The 21,167-nt window shown below is 41.0% G+C and overlaps 2 protein-coding genes across 4 annotated transcripts in view; one reads left to right on the top strand and one right to left on the bottom strand.

Moving 5' to 3' along the window:
* Positions 1–3,389, top strand: part of loxhd1a (lipoxygenase homology PLAT domains 1a) — a 33,666-nt gene extending 30,277 nt beyond the window's left edge. For both annotated transcript variants that reach the window (XM_087844500.1, XM_087844499.1), the window contains 5 exons: positions 1,456–1,641; positions 1,748–1,918; positions 2,013–2,145; positions 2,424–2,579; positions 2,695–3,389. In XM_087844500.1, coding sequence (XP_087700626.1) covers positions 1,456–1,641; positions 1,748–1,918; positions 2,013–2,145; positions 2,424–2,579; positions 2,695–3,175 — 1,127 coding nt within the window. In that variant the 3' untranslated portion in view covers positions 3,176–3,389. The remainder of the gene's footprint in view (positions 1–1,455; positions 1,642–1,747; positions 1,919–2,012; positions 2,146–2,423; positions 2,580–2,694) is intronic.
* A 2,014-nt stretch (positions 3,390–5,403) lies between these two features.
* ark2ca (arkadia (RNF111) C-terminal like ring finger ubiquitin ligase 2Ca) lies at positions 5,404–20,187 on the bottom strand. Of its 2 annotated transcripts, XM_087843793.1 has the most exons (9): positions 19,948–20,187; positions 15,099–18,958; positions 12,884–13,184; positions 12,667–12,792; positions 12,397–12,526; positions 12,217–12,321; positions 11,886–11,981; positions 11,684–11,784; positions 5,404–9,381 (listed from the first exon to the last, which is right to left on the bottom strand). In XM_087843793.1, exons 2-9 carry the CDS (start codon positions 15,181–15,183, stop codon positions 9,264–9,266), a joined length of 1,062 nt encoding a protein of 353 aa, XP_087699919.1. In that variant the 5' UTR covers positions 15,184–18,958; positions 19,948–20,187; the 3' UTR covers positions 5,404–9,263. The 2 variants fall into 2 exon arrangements, with proteins under 2 accessions (XP_087699919.1, XP_006796808.1); XM_006796745.3 differs by lacking the exon at positions 15,099–18,958 and having other exon boundaries at positions 19,948–20,184.
* Between the last annotated feature and the right edge of the window lie 980 nt (positions 20,188–21,167).

Raw genomic sequence — 21,167 nt, 5'->3', positions numbered from 1 at the left:
GATTGCACATATCTTAATGTGTCAACATAAAACCAAATAATAACTGAAATGTTGAGGTCTGAGCTGTGAGGTCAGTGAGGGCACTCTAAGTATACTTAACAGGCCTATGAGCATTCCCTGTCCATTCGGCCTTTATTCTCTGGGTTCAGGGGTGCTGAGACTGAGCAGAGTAGACATCCTCTTTCATCAGGAACATCCTCCAGCTCTTCCCGGGGGATCCTGAAGGACTCTGTGGTCAGCGGACACATTTAATTTGTCAAGCGTTTCCCGGATCACATCCTCATCATCTGTTTTTCGGACCACTTTCAAAGGATACACCAGAGAGTATTCTGCATTTGAGCACCTGCGAGTGGCTCTATACTGTGAACATCCTGTGAAACCCTCCCCATCAAAGCCAAACGAGCTGCTGCCTGGAAGAGACTAATTACTGTATGACTGCCATCCCGTGTTTTCAGTCACTACCCAAAGATCAATGCAGAGTTAGAGCCTCATTTCGCCTGCCCTTGTGCAGGGGTTTGTGTTTTCCTAAGCAAAGGCAAAGGTGGAATAATTCATGGCTGAATCCCTCGTGGCAATTAAAGAGATCCTCTTCAGAAGCCCTCCACACCGCTGCTCCATCTTTTCTTCATCCTGTATTTTCATCTAGCTCAGTTGCTCTGCTGATCAATACGATCAGAATGGCAAGAAGTCTGAGCCGACTTCAAAGGGCTGCTCTCTGCCACTGTCAGTTACTGGAAGCTGACATGTAGCCTTGCACCGCCACTAAGGCTCTGGGAGGAAAAAATGAGCAAGGCTGATAGATGCAAACACACCCACAAACAACATCACATAGGCAGAGCTGGGCCTATGCACGTATACTATCAAGAGGTACTGAAGATCAAGTGTGTGCATTAGAATATATGTCACATAAGTTACATATGTTACATGTAACTTTAAAAATATCCAGATCTCAAATATTGCCAGCGTGATAATTTCTTATTACAACTGCTGGATTGTTAAATGATCAACATTCTTGCCTACTCTACAGAAGCGAGTTTAAGCAAGGACACTGAAAACATGCTGCAGGCTGAGTGAGGTTTCACTCAGGATCTAACCGACTGTGATAAAATAATAAAGCACAGGGGGATTATAGATGCGCTGTATGAGTCAGAGAACCCAGCTTTGCTATTGCTGTACAGCCTTTTTACTGCCATACAACTCTTTGATATAGCTTAATTGCTTTGCACGTATATAATTAGAGCTAGCTCGAGTGACAGCAAATCATTTTTATTATAGTTAATTGCATTCAGTGACCATGTAGACTGGGAAGCTGTGACTTTATAGACTAAGATCCAAGCAAAGTTCTGTCCATGGTTCCACCCATGTTTATTTAAAAGTGTAACCACACCAAGAAAAATCCCTTATTATTGTCGAGGATTTTTATTTTCTAAATCGTAAACTGCTGCATCTCTTCAGGGGCGGGCACTGATGCCAATGTGTGGATCATTATTTTTGGAGAGAACGGGGACACGGGAACACTGGCGCTGAAAGAGTGCAACAAGTCCAACAAGTTTGAGCGCAAGCAGGTGGACACGTTTCGCTTCCCAGAAATCCTCAGCATGGGAGACCTCTCCAAAGTACGAGTCTGGCACGATAACACAGGTCAGCTGCTCTAACTGGCACGGTGAACAGCTTAGCTCAACTGTTCTTAGAATGAAAAGTTTGAAAGCACTGCACACTGGTATTTTTTGCATCTCGTTACATGCAGGTATTGCACCAGGCTGGCACTTGGAGTATATTGACGTGAAGGACGAGATCATGGACAAAACATTTCGTTTCCCCTGTGACCGCTGGCTTGCCAAGAACGATGATGATGGACAGATAATGAGAGAGCTGGCCTGTGCTAACAATGACTACTTGGACCTCAATGAAAAGACCAGTAAGGCTAGCACCTCACAGCATTGAATTATCCCCCCTTGTAGTTTAGTGCAACAACATTTTACTGTAACTGAGTCTCCTTTTCTCTATGACAGAGTATGAAATTTGTATTACAACTGGGGACACAGCTGAAACCAAGGAAAATGCCTGGATTGTACTTGAAGGGAGAAAGGGTCGATCAAAAGAATTTGTAATGGAGAACTCCTCAAAGAAGAAGAGGTTCTTGCGGTAGGTACTTGCTGCAAGATTAACTCAGTCACCGGCAGCTTGTTTGCATGAAAAAGAAATGTGTTTTCTCTCCCTCTGGATCTCTCTCTGCCCTCATGATGATTATCCAAAATACTTAAGACCAGCACCGCACTCTGATGTCATGACTATACTCCATCCTGTTAAAGATTAATTCTGACACAGAACAAACTGGCAGTGATGTGAATTTCAATTAACGCAAAGCAATTTAAGGGAATAGCTACTTTCACCAACAAATCCGTGTTCCTCTCTCTTTTTAGGGGAAACGTTGACAGGTTTGAATTTTCATCCAAGAACTTGGGTGATATTGCTGGCATCTGTCTGGGCCATACACCCAAGGATGGAAAGAAAGTAAAGGGGGAGGTTTACTGGCACGTGGAGGAGGTTGTTGTGACCGAAAGAGAGCTGGGAAACAAGTAAGGCAGCTGCTTCCCCACTGTAGCCATTCATTTATTTTCCACCATCAAACAATTTCTTGATATTCCCAAATGGTTAGACTATATTCCTTCTGCTCTGCTCCATTATCTCCAGGTACATTTTCAAATGCAATTCCCTCATTCCTCTTTCTCCTAAGAGGGACGATTTCATCACCGTTGAGTGCACGAAGACCATCGAGAGCTTTGCAAGCAAAGCTCGAAGCCTGGTACCTGTCAAATATGAGATCATCGTCATCACAGGTGATGAAAAGGGTGCAGGAACAGATGCCAATGTTTTCATTACTCTCTATGGCTCCAATGGAGATTCGGGCTGCAGGCAACTGCGTCAGAAGTTTCGTAACCTTTTTGAACGTGGGCAAACAGACCGTTTCTCGGTGGAAATGCTGGACATGGGGGAGCTGCAGAAAGTCCGGGTAGAACACGACAACTCCGGTCTCAGCCCTGGCTGGCTGCTCGATCGTGTGGAAGTCACCAACACAGCCAATGGTGTTACCACTATCTTTCTCTGCGGGAAATGGCTGGACTCTAAGAAGGCAGATGGAAAGATCTCCAGGGCCATCTACCCAAAATACTAAAAAACCCTACAGCTCAAGCATGTCCTCTTATGTTTAAAAGTAATGACCAAAGAGATTCTGCTTCTAGCAAGTTTTATATCTCAGGAACTGAGACATTAAAAAAAAAACATGTCATGATGATGTCTAATGTGGTCAGGAAAAAGGAAAGTGCCATTCTTTTTAAATATCAGGGATTCTTTGCATTGTTTTGTTGTAATACAGATTTTATAAAATGAACAAATGAATAAATAAATCCAATTTGTTTATAACACCCAGTTTTCAGTTTCACTTCTGACTTGCTGGTAGGTCTAAACTTTACATTCAAGTCTGGTTATACACCCATTGGGCACTTCATTAGTTATACTTTGCTATTACAGTCGTCTCCTTTTGCCTTCAGAGCTGCCTTAAACACAGCAAACAAAATGCTGGAAATATTCCTCAGAGATTTTGATCCATATTGACCTGATTGCATTACACAGTTGTTGCAAATATTCGGTTAAACAAACTCGCAAAGATGCCATATTGGACTGAGATCCGGTGACTGTGGAGACAATTTAAGTGCAGTGAATTCATTCAACGAATCAAGAAACCAGTTTGAGTTGATTTGAGCTTTGTGACCTGTTGCACTATTATGCTGGAAGGAGACTGGTACACTGTGGTCATAAAGGGATGGACACGGTCAGCATCAATACTCAGGTAGGCTGTGGTGTTAAAATGATGCTCAGTTGATACTGAGGGTCCCAACATGTGCCAAGAAAATCTCCTCCACACTATTACACCATCACCAGTATCAGCCTGAATCACTGATACAACACAGGATAGATCCATGCTTTCATGTTGTTTACACAAAATTTTGACCCTACCATCTGAATTTCTGCAGCAAAAACTGAGTCTCAACAGACCAGGCAATGATTTTCCAATCTTCTGTTGTTCAGTTTTGATGATCCTATGCAAATTGTGGAGAATGATATTTAGACATTACATTAAACAGGTGAATAAATGATTCAAATGGGACATTCAAATATGTCAAAGTGATCGTTAAGTAGTAATTGTGTATGAATTTTATATTTATAGCTTTTTCCTTGGCCCAAAACACTTGTTTTAATGTCTAGTCAACAATATAGGGACACACAGAGATTCCATGATTTCTTCGGGTTTTTGAATTACAATCTAACCGCTACATGTCAGTAGATTGCAGAAATCAGTCAACTGAGTTCTTTTGTCCCTGATTCAAGTGTATAATCCTAGATACTGTGGCCAAAGGAAAAACATGTTGTAGTCAGCCAAGAGAGACCATAAACATTAGATTTAGACCGTTCCACATGGTGACATGGTCAGTCGGCATGTTTCTATTAATGTTTGGACCAGATCCGGAAAGAGTTTTTTCCTATTTGTGAAAAGCTGTCAGTCTTCTGTTTGCCTTAGCTGTCAATGCCCAGTAAGAAGCACCTATCTCTATTTTCAAGTCCAATATGTGTCACTGAGTCAGAGAAGCTCATGTCTGAACAATGACAGCCATACTAAGGTGAGTTGTTGAGGACATGCAGAACATTAGGTGGCACTATAGTTTTTGCTGCTGGTAGCCTCTGTTAACTTCTGTGAAACAGTCTTTGAAGTGGATGTAACTTTGCTGAACTCTGACACTCTGAGTGAATAACCTCTTATAAGGTGTGAGAATGTAATCAAGTGTGAATTTTTAGGATTTTTAGGAATTTTAGGATACTTTAGCCTAACGTTAGCTAGCATAATGTTAGCTTAAAACCAGCTGCTGTTGTTGTTAGCTTTTGTCAGCTAGCTGGAGATAGAAAGATAACAGTCTAATCTTCTGACAATAAGTAATTGGAATAATATTAGGACTAAATGAGGATGTTTATACACATTTTTATGTTTTAGAGTCCTGACTTCAGTTCAGCAGATAAGACTTGAGGTGAGGAGGAAGAGGATGACTTTATATCCAGATGCTGGTGCTGTTGCCTCTTTTCTTTGTGTTTTCACTTCTTTGGTAAAGGAGATCCCATCAAAGCTGATAAAACATATATTTACAGTACACCCCAGTTCTCTTTTTTCTCTGCTTTTGGCATGTGGGTGATCTCTAGCCACATACGTAAAACGCTATAAATTTATGAGTACAATATCTTTTTTTTTCTCTATAAAACAACCTGATGACCTGACTTCACCTTTAACTAAGGATGAAGTATAAAACTACTGCATTTTGAGGGGTTTAAAAAAAAAGACACGCAAAAAATAGGTTCACTTCCATTTTATCAAGTTTATTACAAAAAGAGCACATATAAAAGGATAATATACAAGCCATGAAATAAAATAAAAATTAAAAACAGAACAGTTTGGGTTTAGCAATGCAACCTTTGAGATCATTATCATCATTATTAGTAGTAGTAATAATAAATAAAGTACAAAATTCCACCAAATGTAAATCTAACATTTACCCATAACAGGCTCATCCACTTCATCATCAGCACGCTCAAAACCATTTTAATGCGCTATTGCTTTAATATTAATGATAAATAGTTCTATTTTCAGATAAAATATCCTATTTTGAAAAAACATTGCGCAGTCACAGCTAAACAGCAGGTTTTCATACAAGGATGGCGGCAGCCCTTTCACTGGCACTTTTTGGGATAGTTTCTCTTCACTTGTTGGTTTTTGTCAGATTCAAGCAGCAACAAAATTTATAATGTTTTTTCTGTTATATTCTTTGTATATATTTTCACCATATACTATGAAACCATTGCGACTACACTGAAACCTGAGAAAACATGCATTTGTTTTTTTGTTCTTTAGAAAAGGTTGTGCTTTAAATCCTTGCCTTCCTTTTTTAGACTGTGAAAGCAAACAGAGAGAGAGTCGGAGAGGGGGGACGGACGGTAAAATCAAACGGAGACGGAAAGAAGAGGAGAAAACAGAATGGAGAAGTACATCGAAAGGACTGCTGTAAAGCCCACGGTGAAACATGCCTCTTTATAGTCAGAGCTATTTCCACAGCAATGCAGTGCTTCGGTACTACAAACCGGCAGCTAGTTTTTGGACAGCTTGACTTGGATTGATTGATTATAATGGCTTTAGTCAAATGTTGTCTCAACTCCTTCGTTTTCCATTCACTTAATTAACTAAGCAACCAGTAAGGCATGGTGGATGGACTGATTGTTGTTCATGGTTTCCGTTATATGGAAATATCCCCTAACACTTAAAGCGAGGCACTTGTTATGCTTAAATCTACAAAGCATTTTGGGGAAAAAAAAAACAACAACATAAGAAACCAACGAACAGAGAAACACTAGAGAGATGAAAACTGAAGAGATAACACAAAGAGTTAAAGCAAAGGAACATGTTTCATTAAGACCCTTAGTGCATTGTGTGAGAAGCAGAGCATAAAAAAATAAAAGCCAGTTCATTTAAATAATCTAAAATATTGTTATTATTTTTTTTTGCCAGTGAGAGGGTTCCCATTTTAAACAAGTTAGTGCAAAAGAAAGGGAAAAAAAGAAAAAAGTTGTCACAAACCAAAACCAATTCACTTGCAGTTTGTTCACTACATCACAGCATGGGGGATTGGAGAGATTGCATTGAATGGAATGTAACCAAGATCCACAGCACCACATGAAAGAGAAAAAGAGACATAGAGAGAGACAGGAAGAGAGAAAGAGAAAGAACGGGCTCAGTAGCTCAGCCTTGGTCAGTAAACATCGCACAGCCAGCTTGTGGAGATCAAACAGCAGAACTTTTTTCCCCTTTTTTTTTTTACTTTTAGTGTTCCGAAAAAGTACAACTGCATGCAAAGCATTCCCATTTAAAACAATGCAACCAAAAAAACATGAGGTATCCATTTTTAATAGCCTTTTCATGTTATATTTGTAAATAAATAAATTATGATTCAGTCAACCCAACTCCAGAAAACGAAAAAAAAACTATATAAAATTAAATACATACCCACAGTATCTACAGTTAGTAATAAATTATGATTGTTAAATACTTAAGGCATCTCAACTGACAACACCCTGTGTAAACTATGACAACTTTCATCACGGATGACTCCACTACAGGAGGAGGCAGTGTCAACACTGGCAGTGCACAAGACAGGAAGAAGTAAGCCTTGTTAATTGAGTCTCTGGGCCAAGTGTTACCCTTGTTATATGCTATCACAGTGCAGAGAGGACAGTGAGGGTCCTAAAGGCGTCCTGTAACACACGCGCACACATACACACAAACACACACAGCTCTGTGGAACTGAAGTGACAAGCTGACACAAAGGGTAAAAAAAAAAAAGAGAGAAGAAATGGTGATAGAGAGAGTGCGTGTTTTAACAGCCTGAATGCTTTCCTGCTGTCCTGTCGTCTCGTGTCTGTGTGCACTGTGAGAGGGAGGCTGCCTCCGTCGCACCACGTTTCTACATGTTCTAGCAAATACAGCATAGCAACCAGCATAGCAACCACGAGGGGAGGTCTGTCACACAAATATAACACAAGATCAATACGCAAGCTCCTCTCCCAGCTCAAAACACTGCATGAATCCGTACCTATATATAAACCAAACGCGATGCCGAGGAGAAACTTTTGTTGCTATAACTATCGTCACATGTGCTTGTTCTTTAGGCAATAAGGTAAACATCAAAAAACAGGATCCCAAGGTCGCCACCAAAGGGAACCGGATGACACGCGCTACAAGTCAGGGGAGCAAACCACTGACTTTTTAAAAATTATTATTATTATTATTATTAATATTTGTTAGTGTTCAGAAGATAGTCACAGCTCAGATTAACTAAGTCATGCACAGGCGTCTCTGTACCTTTTAAAAGTGAAGAAACGCTACCACAGCCAACAGCCCCAAACCCAAAAAATGAAACATGCAATCTTCCTTTTTGTTTTTTAGTGTGCACTGTTCTGCCACTGGCCTAGTGCCAGACGGAAATGCAGGTACAAGGGCAGCTAAATCCTCCCACCTCGCTCTGCAGTGCATGATAGCTTCTATTGTTCATCCCTTTTCAGGTTTTTTTTTTGTGTTTTTTCTTTTTGTTTCTTTTGGCTTTGTGTTGTATAAGCACTCCAGTGGCCGTGCTCTTCACCTAACACGTTTGTGTGAGACAGAGTCTCTTGAAGTGACACATGGCATGGGCAGTGGACATAAAACCTGTGCGGAGATTCAAGCTACACTGTGACATAATGCATTTTGGTGAAAACACTATTATTTTTTTTGTCTTCTTCTTCTTCTTTTTTTCAATTTCAAACACAAAAACATCTCAGTCACTGGGTTTTCCCTGACAGTGAATGAGACCTAATCACATCACACCATCTGCACATGACACCAACCCAAGGTAAACGCACAACTGTACTGCGAAATGTCAAAAGCTGCATGAGAGAATTAAAACACCCAGCTAGCTGGTGCTTGGCCTCGAGGAGGTCGCACCAGATCTCACTTATTGGTTACTGCTACTCTACTACGACCACAAATGATCTTTAGGTAAACATGGCATCAGAGCATTTAGATTCTGTTAAGCTTTCTTGCGTGGCAGAATATTCATTTTGATTGTGTTTAAAAAGAGAGAAATATATATTTGTGTGTGTGTGTGTGTGTATATATATATGTGTGTGTGTAAAAAGAGAGCAAGAGAGAGAGATTGAAGAGAAGAGAGAAAAGTAGCCAGCTAGGTCTGGGGTTATGTATTTTCTAGTCTCAGGACATTAAGTCATGGCTTTGAGGACATGCTACACAGCCCCAGGCTACCTACAGTACAACACCACAACAGCAACAACAACCCCACGTAAGACCAGCAAGCTACAAGTAAACCCTGTGTACATGAGTATGTGTTTGTTAGTGTGTCTTTTGCTTCCAGAGGGATGTGCTTCTATATAAAGAGAGTCCTTTGCGGCCTCTCCGTGCAGTTAGTTTTCCTGGCTTGGCTCAGTAAAGCGTGACTCAGAAGGGTGGTGATGTCACATGAAGTCTGGAGACATTTGGCAAAGCACCCGACGGGAAGGAGGTGGAGGGAGGTGGGGTGGGGTAGGGTAAGGTGGGGGAGGCTGGCGAGCCGGGGGTGGAAGAAAGCAAGAATCGCACCACGAGGGCGACTGAATCACGAGAGTGTCGAATCTCATCAGCTGTCGGGGTTCAGCTGTGTTTCGATGTCAACTCGACAGATTGGACACTTTCTGCTGGTGGCCAGCCATTGGTCCACGCAGCCCTGGTGGAAGAGGTGCATGCAGGGCAGCCTCCTGCAGGATAGGAGGAGAGACAAACTTTAGGGTCAGTGTGGATTCACATGATTGTGTGTTACTTTTCCAGTGCATACAGTTGTGAGCTTAAAAAGACCCTCGGGGAGTTAATTCTGTTCATTCAGGCATGTAGAGACAACTTTTGTTGTTGAGTAGTCAGTCCCAAATGCCTCTCAGACAGCTGAGACTCTTATGTTGCAAACCGATCCTCTCGCCTCACCCAGGGGGACAGTTCTTGTTACCTAAAAATTCATTCCCAACCACTGTTTCAAATGCATGTGCGTAATGGAACAGAACATTTTAGGGATTATAATTCCAGCATTTGAAAAGCAGGTTGTTGCCATGCTTCTGCCTCTGCATTGAGGCTACTTTCGGCAGCTCCATTTTCACAAGGGGTCACTGCAGCAGGTAGCTCTGCATGTTTGATCAGTTTTATGGTGGATGCCTTTCCTGGTGCAACACTAAAGGGGATTTTTGTCTCCATGTGAAAATACAACTATCAACAACAAAAAAAATGTAACTAAATTTTGGTATTTGGGTGGCTTGAGATTGGACTATTTCTTAGCCATGATCAGCAGCTTCCTAGAGTCTCAGCTATTTGTCTGGCAACAGCTCATAGCAGAGGCTCATTTATGCACACATGTGGTACAGGACTGGAAAGATTCTCATGAATGATTTGCTCAGAAGGTCGGCAGAAACACAATGGGAAGAAGTAAATACTTGGTATTTGTCAGAAACTCTTACATTATATAACATAGACAGTGGATGAAATGATGATTTGAAATGACTGTATTTGCAAGTTTGCTCACTTCCAAACAAATGAACAGTTTCTAATTCTAATTTAAAGTAGTTTAGAGACAGAATATTAAAAAAAACACATCAAAGTTATACATTGATTTGCATGTGATTGAGTAAAATACGTATTTGATCCTCTACATCCCAGCCAGAATACTGGCTCCGACAGATTGGCTGTGTCACCAAGTCACCAAGAATATAGTTGGTAACACACAGTTGATAAATCTTGCAGCACTCGGAAGGTCCCCGTTCAAAAGGCACATGTAAAGGCTCATCTTAAGTTTGCCAGTAAACATCTAAATGATTCAGAGAAGAAAGCACTGTCAGGTGAAACCAGAATTGAGCTCTTTGGCATCAACTCAACCCGCCGTGTTTAGAGGAAGGGAAATGCTAAGTATGACCCAACACAATCCCCAGAGTCAAGCATGGAGGTGGAAACATTATAAATTTTGGTACTTACGAGCACTAAGCCATATTTTGCTGGGAGATCAGATACTTATTTCACCCAATGACACATCAAATCAGTGTATAACTTTTATGTAATGTTTCTTCTGGATTTTTTTGTTGACATTCTCTCCATCACCATTACAGTGAAACAACCATAAAATGATGGCAAACTGTTATGAGACTTAATTTCTTTGTAAGTGAGCAAACTTGCAAATTCTTCACAAGTTTTAAAAGGTTTTATTACTCCTGATGTACAATTTTCAGCTAAAGTATATAAATCTATGATATTGTATTTATTATATTTACTTTTACAGGCCCATGCTCATGTTCTGACTAGTTAGTCCTTTAGTCCTTTATTGCCAGGAAACCTGATGCCATTATATCATATATACCATAGTTTTTAAGTTGTCTGGATATCAATTAGATGTTGCTGTCCTTGAATCAAAATAATATACATTTTAAGGTGTTATAGCTCTGTAAAAGCTCAAAATAGTCCACTTTAGCTTGTTGGTAGGTGGTTAAGAAGCATCAGGGACCTAAGATGTACCTGTGTGCAACGTTTGGCTGCTGTGCTACAGACTGCACAGGAGGAGTTTGCAGACAATACACAGAGATGTGGTGTATCATATCATGATTATCAGTAAACCTGACAACAAGTCAGGTAAAGTGATATTTATTATAAAGTGGAAAACAAAAATTAGACAAAAATGTTAGAAGGCAACGCTGATAATGGGATCTGGAGTAATTCCTGTAGTCGTGCCTCTTTTATCTCTTGCAATTACTCGATGTCTCACTCAGGCAATTAGCTTATCTGTCTTTCAATGATGTCATATTGTCTACGATAATAGAAAAGGAAGTCCGGCTTCCATCTCGTCTTCCCCATCAGTCCCTGCTGTCTAGACCCATCCTGCAATGCATCTCTGAGCTAAGCTCATCATCTGCAGCCTGCAGCATCATGTTTCCCATCAAAACAATTTGGTATAGATTTTCCCATTTAACTCACTCAGAATGAGTGCACTTCCCTTTTTTATGATTTCTGGGTCTACAAAGTAATTATTACCTGACATCTTCTCCGTCCTCCAGCATGGACAAACATATGGTACATTTTTCATCAACATCTGTTTCCTCCTCCTCCCCAATCTTCAACTGCAGGGGCTTTCTCTGTTCGTGGGTCACATTACAGAGAGACAGAAATGTAGGGTCAAAACAAAAGGGAAAAAAAAAAGCAAACGTTCAACAGATTTTTGTCTCATCTGCCATACCTTCTTGTATTTGTGTGGAAAAGTAAATCTCTCTATGGTTGTCTGAACAGCTCCTCTGCTAACGCTCCCCAGTCGATCCTCCAGCTGCAGCAGCTCCTGCAGGAACAGCCCAGTTAATAAAATGAACCAGAATGCTAAAAAGAGAAAAAGCTACTACATGGACAACAAATGGTTTGGTTCACTGCTGTTTTCATGGTCAGGAAAGAATGAAAAAATCTGCTAATGAAGCTCATACTGATTAAAAGATTTAGAGTTAAAACAGTTAGTACATATAACTTAAAGTGACACCGTGGGAAGGTACAGAGTTTGATAGATGGACAATCAGATTTACCTCATAGCTTTCTCGCACAGCAGTGGCGTGCCTCGAAGGATTTAAACTTTGCAGCGCCAACAGGTGAAGCTGGGGGTATGGGTAGTTTCTGATTTCATGCACAACCTACAACAAAATCATTATATTACAGCAGGAATATAAACTATCAAGCTATCCAAGGCCAGGAAGTGACCAACATACCACTTGTGCAGAGGATGTGTTCCTGGGGAAGTGATGCATTCGAGGGGAGGCCAGGTAATGCTGATAGTGCTGCGGAAGCTGCTGGAGCTGGTACTGATGGTGAGGGAGGCCAGCATCTACGCTGAGATCCCTGCAGAAAGAGAGGAACGTGGCTAAATTAACAGCCCATGCCAGGCAATGTGGCAGACAGACAGATGGGTGGAAAGATAAAAAAGACGGGATCATTTCTCAACTCTGCAGGATTCTCGTTAATCCCCAACGGTGACTCACCAGTCGGTGCCTTCGGCAAGGTACCGCGGTTGTTGTGTCATTGGCTGAGGAACATGGAGGGGCGGGGAGTACTCGTAGCCCGAACGCAGTCTGTGAGGGTTCAGGGGAATACGCTCCTGGGCTCTTCTGTAATTAGATAGAGATTTGATTTAAAAATATCTGGGTTTTTTGTTTGTTTGTTTTTTAGTTGTGTTTGTATGGATGCAAGGGTCACTACCTGGAGTGTGGGAGGATCCTGCGATGCTGCGCTTCGAGGAGCTGCTGCTGGATGAGGTATTGCTGGTGTAAGGCCTGAGGTAGGAATGAAGGCCCCGGCACATCCTGAAACTGAGGGGGTCCGGGCAGGGCAGTGAGGGGTGGATGGTGCGTCGGGGGCAGGTGGGTGGCCAGGCCTGTCTGCGGGGGCTGGCTGGCATGTCCTAGAGGAAACTCAGCTGAGATGGGCGCCTGGGGAGCACCCAGGTGAAAGTGTCGGCAGGAGGTAGCATGGCTGTGTTGATGCCTGGTGAAGTGCGCTCCTATTGGGAATAAATGCGAGGGATCAAAACGGAGCTGCGATCGCTTTCACTGAAACTTACACGACAAGGAGACGAACCAACAGCACTTTCGCACACACTCGTAAAAAAGACACAAACACATTTAAAAACCAGCCACGCAGAGAGGAACGTGACACAGGAAAAGACAAGACAGACAAAACAGCAGATGGACGACGCAGACATGGAGAACCCTGTGGAGCACCAACTAAACCCACAGATGGATTTCACTCAATGGTCTGCGTCTCCACTTGCCATGTGCAGCCAACAGGAAAGACGCATCCTCACTAACTGGGGGTCTAGGGTATTTCCAAAATGAATCCCAGCAAAACCAATAGTTTCAAACTCTGTTATTATTATTGCGTTTGCTGTTTGAAGGAACATATTAAACTGAGGCTTTCTCAACTAAAGAGTCAGATAACAGTAATGCGGCATAGCCATCAAGAAAGGCTGAAAAGTTTATGGGCTTTCATTTTTGTCTTCTCTCCACCCTTCCTACTAAGCAGAGAAGATGGGAGGTTATGTGCTAGTCCCACTGAGTCACCTTGGTGTTGCACTTGCACAAAACAATCAATACAAATTACTCAGAGCTCACAGAAATGAATGCTGGAAGCAAGCTGAGAGTATTACTCCTTTAACTTCCAATTAAAACTTCTCTAAATTTCCTCTCGAGAGGAAAGCAGACAGCGGGATCTGGAGGATGGATAGCGCACAGTGTATACGTAAATATGTCAGTATTGTGTCTTTGCGTGTCCCATGAATAAGAACTGCCCATTTAGACTGTTTACTCATAATCTTTCAAACAATAACATGAAGCCACATTGTAGATTTGGCTCTTTGTTAATGGTCTATGACATACTTAACATTTGCTGACAAGTTTAATTAACAGTAGCTGGTTCACTGAGTTGAGATCTAATTTAAAATTTAACAAGTGTGTAACATTTCTCAACGGCAGAAAATGAAATATTGCTTTTACTTCACTGTTTTTATTTTAAGACGTAGCAAATCAATTAAGGAGAGTTAGATGTGCAGGGAAGTGGTTATGATTTGATAAAGTCCTGTGCAGATGAAACAAGCGCATTTCCCAAAATGCTCTGTTTTTTGTTGCTGAAACTACATATTTGTCTGGCTTTGCTTTGTTGGATATAGCCTCGGGACATGGAAAGCCAGTGAACCCAGAGAGCCACGGGCAAAGTGAAAAACAGCATTTGGCTGAGGAAGTAGAGCAGAAATGGCAGACTGGTGGCTTGGATTGGTTAAAGGCTGTGCATCAGTTTTGCATGAAGCCTGTGACCCGGCAAAGCTGGACTGTTGTGTGAAGTTCAGGGTAAATATCAGATTATTTGTCTCTGGGAGCTTTTCACAGCATGAACTGCTGGCATTAATATTTGACGTACTGCAGAGCTGCCAGCAGCAGCAGCCCTGATGTTTCCACTGTTACATCTGAGGCTTTGTCTTTGACTCACAGACAGAAACACACACACACTTCCACCTATCCTCTCCCCTCAGCTGCTGCACAGGCGGCCCCTCCCCCACAGCATGGCTGCAGCATGGTGTCCCGCAGTGAGTGACAGCCAGTAAGCCCCACCCACCTGCGACTGCAGCAGTCTGACATGGAACCTCAACTCTTTTCTTTCTCTCTCCCTCCACTCCTCCTGAAGTCACTGCAGCTTTACATCACACCTCCTCTCTAACACACCCCTGTCCTCTGCCTGTCTCACTGGTCTCCCATTAGGCAGAAACCGTCCCCACACCCGCTGAGGTCGCCGATTATAACACTCACCATCAGAAGGTGAGGATTAATGAGGCAAAATCAGTGCATGTGTTGTACAGCTGCACTTGGTGAAGAAAAAAAAATCCAGCATAACATGCACATGCTTGGAAAACCATTGTGCTGACCTTGCTTTTCGTGGTTTTGTATCAGTGCAGCCGCACATGCAGTGCAGCTGCCGGGATATTTAGAAGTCAGCTGCAGAGCACACATGGCTGTGCCTCGGACACACCTTTAGCCTTTTTCAGACACTGCACGCAGATGTAAGGTTCACGCAGCTGAGTCAAGTGTTAAAATAGAAACTTTTCAAAGAAGCATCTAATGCCACATTTAAAGAGAAACACAACAGATGTCTAAAAAAACTGAAGATTTGATAAAAATGAAAAGTCATTACACAGTTGGCTGATGTGCATAGCCAGCATGTAAAGAGAAATGAGTTACTACTAAGAAAAAAAATGTGACTTCTTTTATTTCATTTGCACTCATTACTCAGAGTTTAACACATTATCTGTGCTTGAGAAACAGCGTTAGCCTAACTGGGTTTAGTTATGCTGCTGTCACCAGCTAGAAAGGCAACATGAATATAAATGTGTCATGGTCTGTTGTGCTAATAAAGAAAAACACCAGCTGAAGACCTGACTGCATACCACAGAGACACAAGTTTAAATGCACAGACTGAGCAGCCACCGTTTAATTATTGAACCTCTGTATTGTCTTTGCGGTACCCATTTGGAGACTGCAAAAAGGAATAGCTAGACATTTAGGACTGTCTACTTGTTCACTTTGTGCTGGAGGTCAAGTCTATATTGCTCTTATAGCTGAGTACTGATGTTAAAGGCTAAAGCCAGGAGGCAGCAAACTCAATATGTAGGCAAAACTCACCAATTAATAGGTAGTCATTATCTCTATTCTAGTGGATAGTACTTTTACACTTTTCAGTTAAAACATGTCAATGAATGATTGACAGATGTGCTGGAAGGTAGATTTTGTCACTGTAAGACAAAACCACTTGGTGGCTTTTGTTCAAGCCATCTTGCTAAGGTACAAGGTAAGGTAGCAGTACTGATTTTGTGATCATGAAGAGAACAAATGACTATCCTATTTTTCTTTCCTGTTTTTGTTTTATATACACTCAGTTTGAATTGTAAGCTATACTTTTTAGAACAGGGGCCAAAAAGATGGGAAAACCCAGCTAGTAAAATGCCTGAAACCTCTTCTAAAAAAACAGTATTGATTCCAATTGGGTAAACTGAAAATAGATCAATTTTGTAATTGGGTTTAAAAAGAGAACAGAGTCTTTTAGATGCAACTATGTTGAGTGTTTCACCAATGTTTTTTTTTTTTCTCAAAGTAAAACACAATCTCCATAATCTTCCACTATCACTGGGTTATATAATCTCCAGTTCAGTGTTGTTTAAAAGATTAAGGGAATTCTAAGAATTCTCTGTATTTAGGGGGAAAAGCTGAAAACCAACACTGAACGGCAGTACTCTTCGGCGCCATTTCAGTTCTGTGGTGGAAATCTGTGAAGTGGACTAAACAACTTCTCAAAACCACTGTGCAAAAACAAACAAATTATACATAAATATAATTCAGAAAAATGGCACCATTCCTGATGATATGCGCATACATTAGTGAACAATATTATGAGTAACTTCACAAATCTTGATGGTGCTTTCACAAATCTGTGAAATCGCCATTAATGCTGAACAATTTGATATGTACAGGTATCGGATCAGATGACTTCTTTTTTGGAAAGCCTTTGCTTTTTTTCAGCAAGACCGTGCAAAATAACATTCCTCACGAATTACAGCAGTATGGCTCTGTACCGAGTGAGTCCAGGGGCTAAACAGGTCAGGGCCATCACCCAGTAGCAACAATCTAGATAATGCAAACCAAAGCTAAATAAATAACATGTATATAACAAAGGGGGCTCTGAAGTGTTGAGCTGCTGAAATCTTACATGAAAACATGTTTCTTTCAAATCTACAGCAACCGGTCTGCCATAGTTTCCAAGCCCTTGAAGAGTGTTGTTAGAAGAGCTGATGCAACTCTGTGGTAAACATGCCCCTGTCGCAACTTATTTGAAAGGTTTTGCTGGCATCAAATTCAAAACAAGAACTTATTTATGTTTTCCATAAAGAAAAGGAAAAAGGCCTGAATAATCCTTAAATTCTATTTTGTGCTTCATTAATTCACTTTTATTTTATTTTATTAAATATAGGGTTTAACTTGCTTGCAAATTATATTGTTTTTTTTCTTTCATTTTATATAGCATGCCAGCTTTTTTTCTTTTTTTTAAAAAACACTTGTATTTTTATTTTATTTACTTTACAATTTTTAACTCCTTTTGAGTGTTTTTTTTTTTTTTGCAATATACTTCTATTAACTATATTTTAAAATATATATATTACACCTACCATGGATTTCACCCATATTGCTCACAATGTTAACACCAATGATTGGCTGTGAGGGAGGCTGTGTTTTGGTCTATAGGTAGTGTATGGATTTGGACGGAATGACAGCCTGTAACAGGAAATGTCAGTGTCGACGTTTCAATATCAAACATGCCTTTGCATTTTAAAAATGGAAAGAAAATGTGCTTGCCCCTACTCCAAAGTAAGCAGTGTGGCAACTTGAAGAAACTCTGTCAAAGACAGCTGAGAAATGAGAGCACATATAGAGTGAGGGGACCGTCTCAGTGACAGCACAGTGCGGAGGGAGGAGGGGGAGGAACACATGGAAATCAGCAAAAAGCACACTGAAGGTTAGGAAGAAAACTACAGTCTTTATTGGAAAAATATTAGTATGTGTGGCACTGTGTGATAATAGTAATAATAAGAGTAAGAGACTCTACATAAGCATAATAATAATAATCCCATGCAAATAAAGACCAAAGGCAAGGCCTGACCATGCTCTCTGTAGGGTTAACAGAACAGAAGCAGCATCCAATGAGTAGATGTGTATGCTTACAGCACATTTCAGTACAGCAGGGACATCTCTACACAAAGATTACATTGGAATCTGCTGTTCAATGTGGAAAAACAAAAGTATAAAATGACCATGCATTAGGATCTAATACAAGAACATAAGGCAGAAAAACCACAACCAAAGAATAAAAAAGACATTTTGATTCTAAAAAAGGAGATCTACAGCAGTGCAGGATATACACATCCCTGTAAAATGGATAGCATTCTGGAGGTGCTGGAGGTAAGATTTGAGAGGGAGTGGTAGTGGTGGTGGTGGGGCGCTGCAAAAATGGCAAAATGGGTTTAGATTCACATCTCTCCAATTTATTGTGAAGTCCGCTCAGCTAGCAGGGACAAATGCTTTGACACATGGATAGGATTATGACCAGCAACCATTAACAGGTGCAGTGGACCTTCAAATGTGGGAAAAAACATAACGTCGCCAAAAACAAAATGACTTAAGCGCCGCATGCCAATTAGTGATTATCAGGATAACAAGATTATTAGTAATAGCAATTGTAAAGTGCTTCTTTGACAACAAAAAGGCGGTACAATGCACCTTTGTGAGGAGAGTAATCAAAGAGTTCGATCAAGCCTGGCTGTAATCGAATCGGGGAGGGGAGGATCAAAATGTATCCACTTTACAGAAATTTACAGCAGAATGTAGTCTATCCACACTGAATGGGAGAATCACAATGACAGTCTGTAGTAAAGTCTAACGCTACAATGGGTTATTCACTAAAGAGCAACATGACAGTTTAAATTAAGACAAACTGTTTTCTACAGAGAGTGTTATTCTTTAGTCTGTTACACAGAAGGATACGGTATGAGTGGGAACTCGGTTTTAATGCCAATGTCGTCTTCAGATGGAAAGAGGAAATGAGGAAGAAGGGGTTCACAATACAGCTAGATGCAGAGAACAGGCAGAGGCTACGGCAGACAGCAGCAGATGATCGTTAGCTACACAATGGAGGGGGACAAAGGTCTGAGAAATGCGGAATGTAGAGCCAGCCTCGATACTATGGAACAGGAAAAAAGAACACAAATAAAAGCACAATGAAATCATTGGTGCTACTGCATGTAGTTTTAACAATGCACGACAAATTACTATTATTATTACATAATCAACACAGATAGCCCTGCTGCAGTGGAGGATGATGTTATTGTTGTTATGCCCTATTAAACGGATTTTATGCTGTTTCACTACTGGAGCACCTGCAGCGAAATTTGCAGGGATTTTTTTTTTAATTATAATTTTTATTAGAGGTTTAACGGGGACATGCTCCAAAAATGTTAAAGCCTATTCGCATTAAAAACCAGTCATATGCTTATAGTGATTTACACTGATTAGCCTAATGCTGTCTTTCAGTGGAAGAACCATCCAGTTAAAGTAACTCGCAGAAATGAGATTTTTTTTTTTTAAAGGATGCACACAAAGGAGCAAAATGGAAGAAAATAGCAATACACACGGTCACTTTGGATTCAGATGTCTACCCTAGCTTGGCTAAATTCCTAATTTAAGAAAACCCTTACAAAAGCTGTGGAGGTTGTAAGCTAAATAAAGCTGGGCTAGTATTAATCTGCCGTTGTTGTCCGGGCTGTAGTAGCTAGCGGCGACGGCACACACATAAACAAGGCGCAGGGATAAATAGATAAACCAGACAGAAGCGCGCTAGCCGCCGAGGGTAAAAAAGAAAAAAGGGAAAAGAAAAGCTGCCACTTGACAGCTGAAGTCCTTTTAGTGCGGTTTACAGGCCCGAAACACAACGTCTTCGTCGGCATTTGACGGCTCACGTCTTCGGTCGCTTCATTAGCGGTCTCGGTTCGGCTACAGCTAGCAAGAAGGCTAATATAATTTCGGTATCGCTTGCTGTTACGTTGGCTCGCTTTTAGCTAGCAGGTGTCAGCTCTGTTTACATCATCTGTGGATATTTAAGACAAGTAATGAAGAAGTATTATTTCGTGGTTAGCGTTAGAAAAAAAAAAGAGAACATAAAGCTCTTCATACCTCTGTTTCTAACTGAGCCGAAGACGGGGAGAACCAGATATCCGACATGCACTAAAACCATCCTGGGTCCTTCTTTGTTTTGTGCGCAGCCAGTAAGACAGATGGTCCATGGAAATGATCCTCTTCAGTCACCAGCACATTCAAACAGACTGCGCTGCCTGCACACACACACAGACCCCTGTAGCCAATCAGTGGAGCCTTCCGAGCAGGACCCTCCGGATTTGACAGCGGGATCCGCCAATAGGATCAGTGCCTGGGCGGAGATATCCTTCCCATCCGCACGCACAGTGCGGGGTACTTTCGTGGCTGGAACATTTAGATCTGATGGTACCTTATGGCTATAGTTTATCACTGAGCCTGAAATAAACGTAACTTTACATCACCAGGCTTTACTCAAGTATTTTTTATGAAAGTTTTGACTTCTGCTTCACTGCATTTATTTGACAGCTTTGGTGACTAATTGCAAATATTTTTCTATTTTGGTCTTCCTTGCCCCCCTCTCCCCTTTTAAAAATAGGTTCAAGTTTTCATTACACTATGTTTTCGTTACACTTTTAAAATTGATGTGATACTACAGATAAATATCAGAAATACTGTACTGGCACAGTTAACAACACCAGTATTACCCAATATATGTATAAATTACAAAAACAGCAGCTGTATCCACAACAATAGTAATCAGCAGTTGCCCCAACTTGTCCCGATTATGCCTTTATATCAGGCATTTTCAATGCAGGACTTAAATGATGGACCGAGTCTCAAAAAGGAAGAAGCATGAGATGATTCTGCTATATACATTACCTTCTTTACACGTAAGGCATAAATGTTGCATTGCAATGTAGTAGATTCATCATTTATTTAGTACATTTCCATTTAAGTTCAAAGTTGCTTTCATGTATTGCAGATAGGGTATACTGGACTGGACTATGCAGGGATTTATATGAGATATGCCCTGAAAAGTATGAAAAGGTTTCTATTCAAAGGATCTAAGAGGATGGCAAGATAGGTGTCAGTGATACTCATAATAAGGAAAATCATATGTACATGGACCATGGGTAAAATAACATTTGAGAGTACAAATGTGAATATATTTAACACTCTGAAGGGTCTTTTCAGTAGCGTTACTCTTGACGCTTCAGGTATAGTTGGCTTAAAAGGGAAGAGAAAATAGCATTATGAAAATTACACTGGATTCAGTACCATACATGTATTGCTGGACT

Source organism: Neolamprologus brichardi, chromosome 7 (assembly GCF_056152115.1).
Source record: "Neolamprologus brichardi isolate AB-2024 chromosome 7, ASM5615211v1, whole genome shotgun sequence".
Lineage (NCBI taxonomy): Eukaryota > Metazoa > Chordata > Actinopteri > Cichliformes > Cichlidae > Neolamprologus > Neolamprologus brichardi.
The sequence above is the reverse complement of the archived record's forward strand: the minus strand, read 5'-3'. Positions and strand labels throughout refer to the sequence as shown.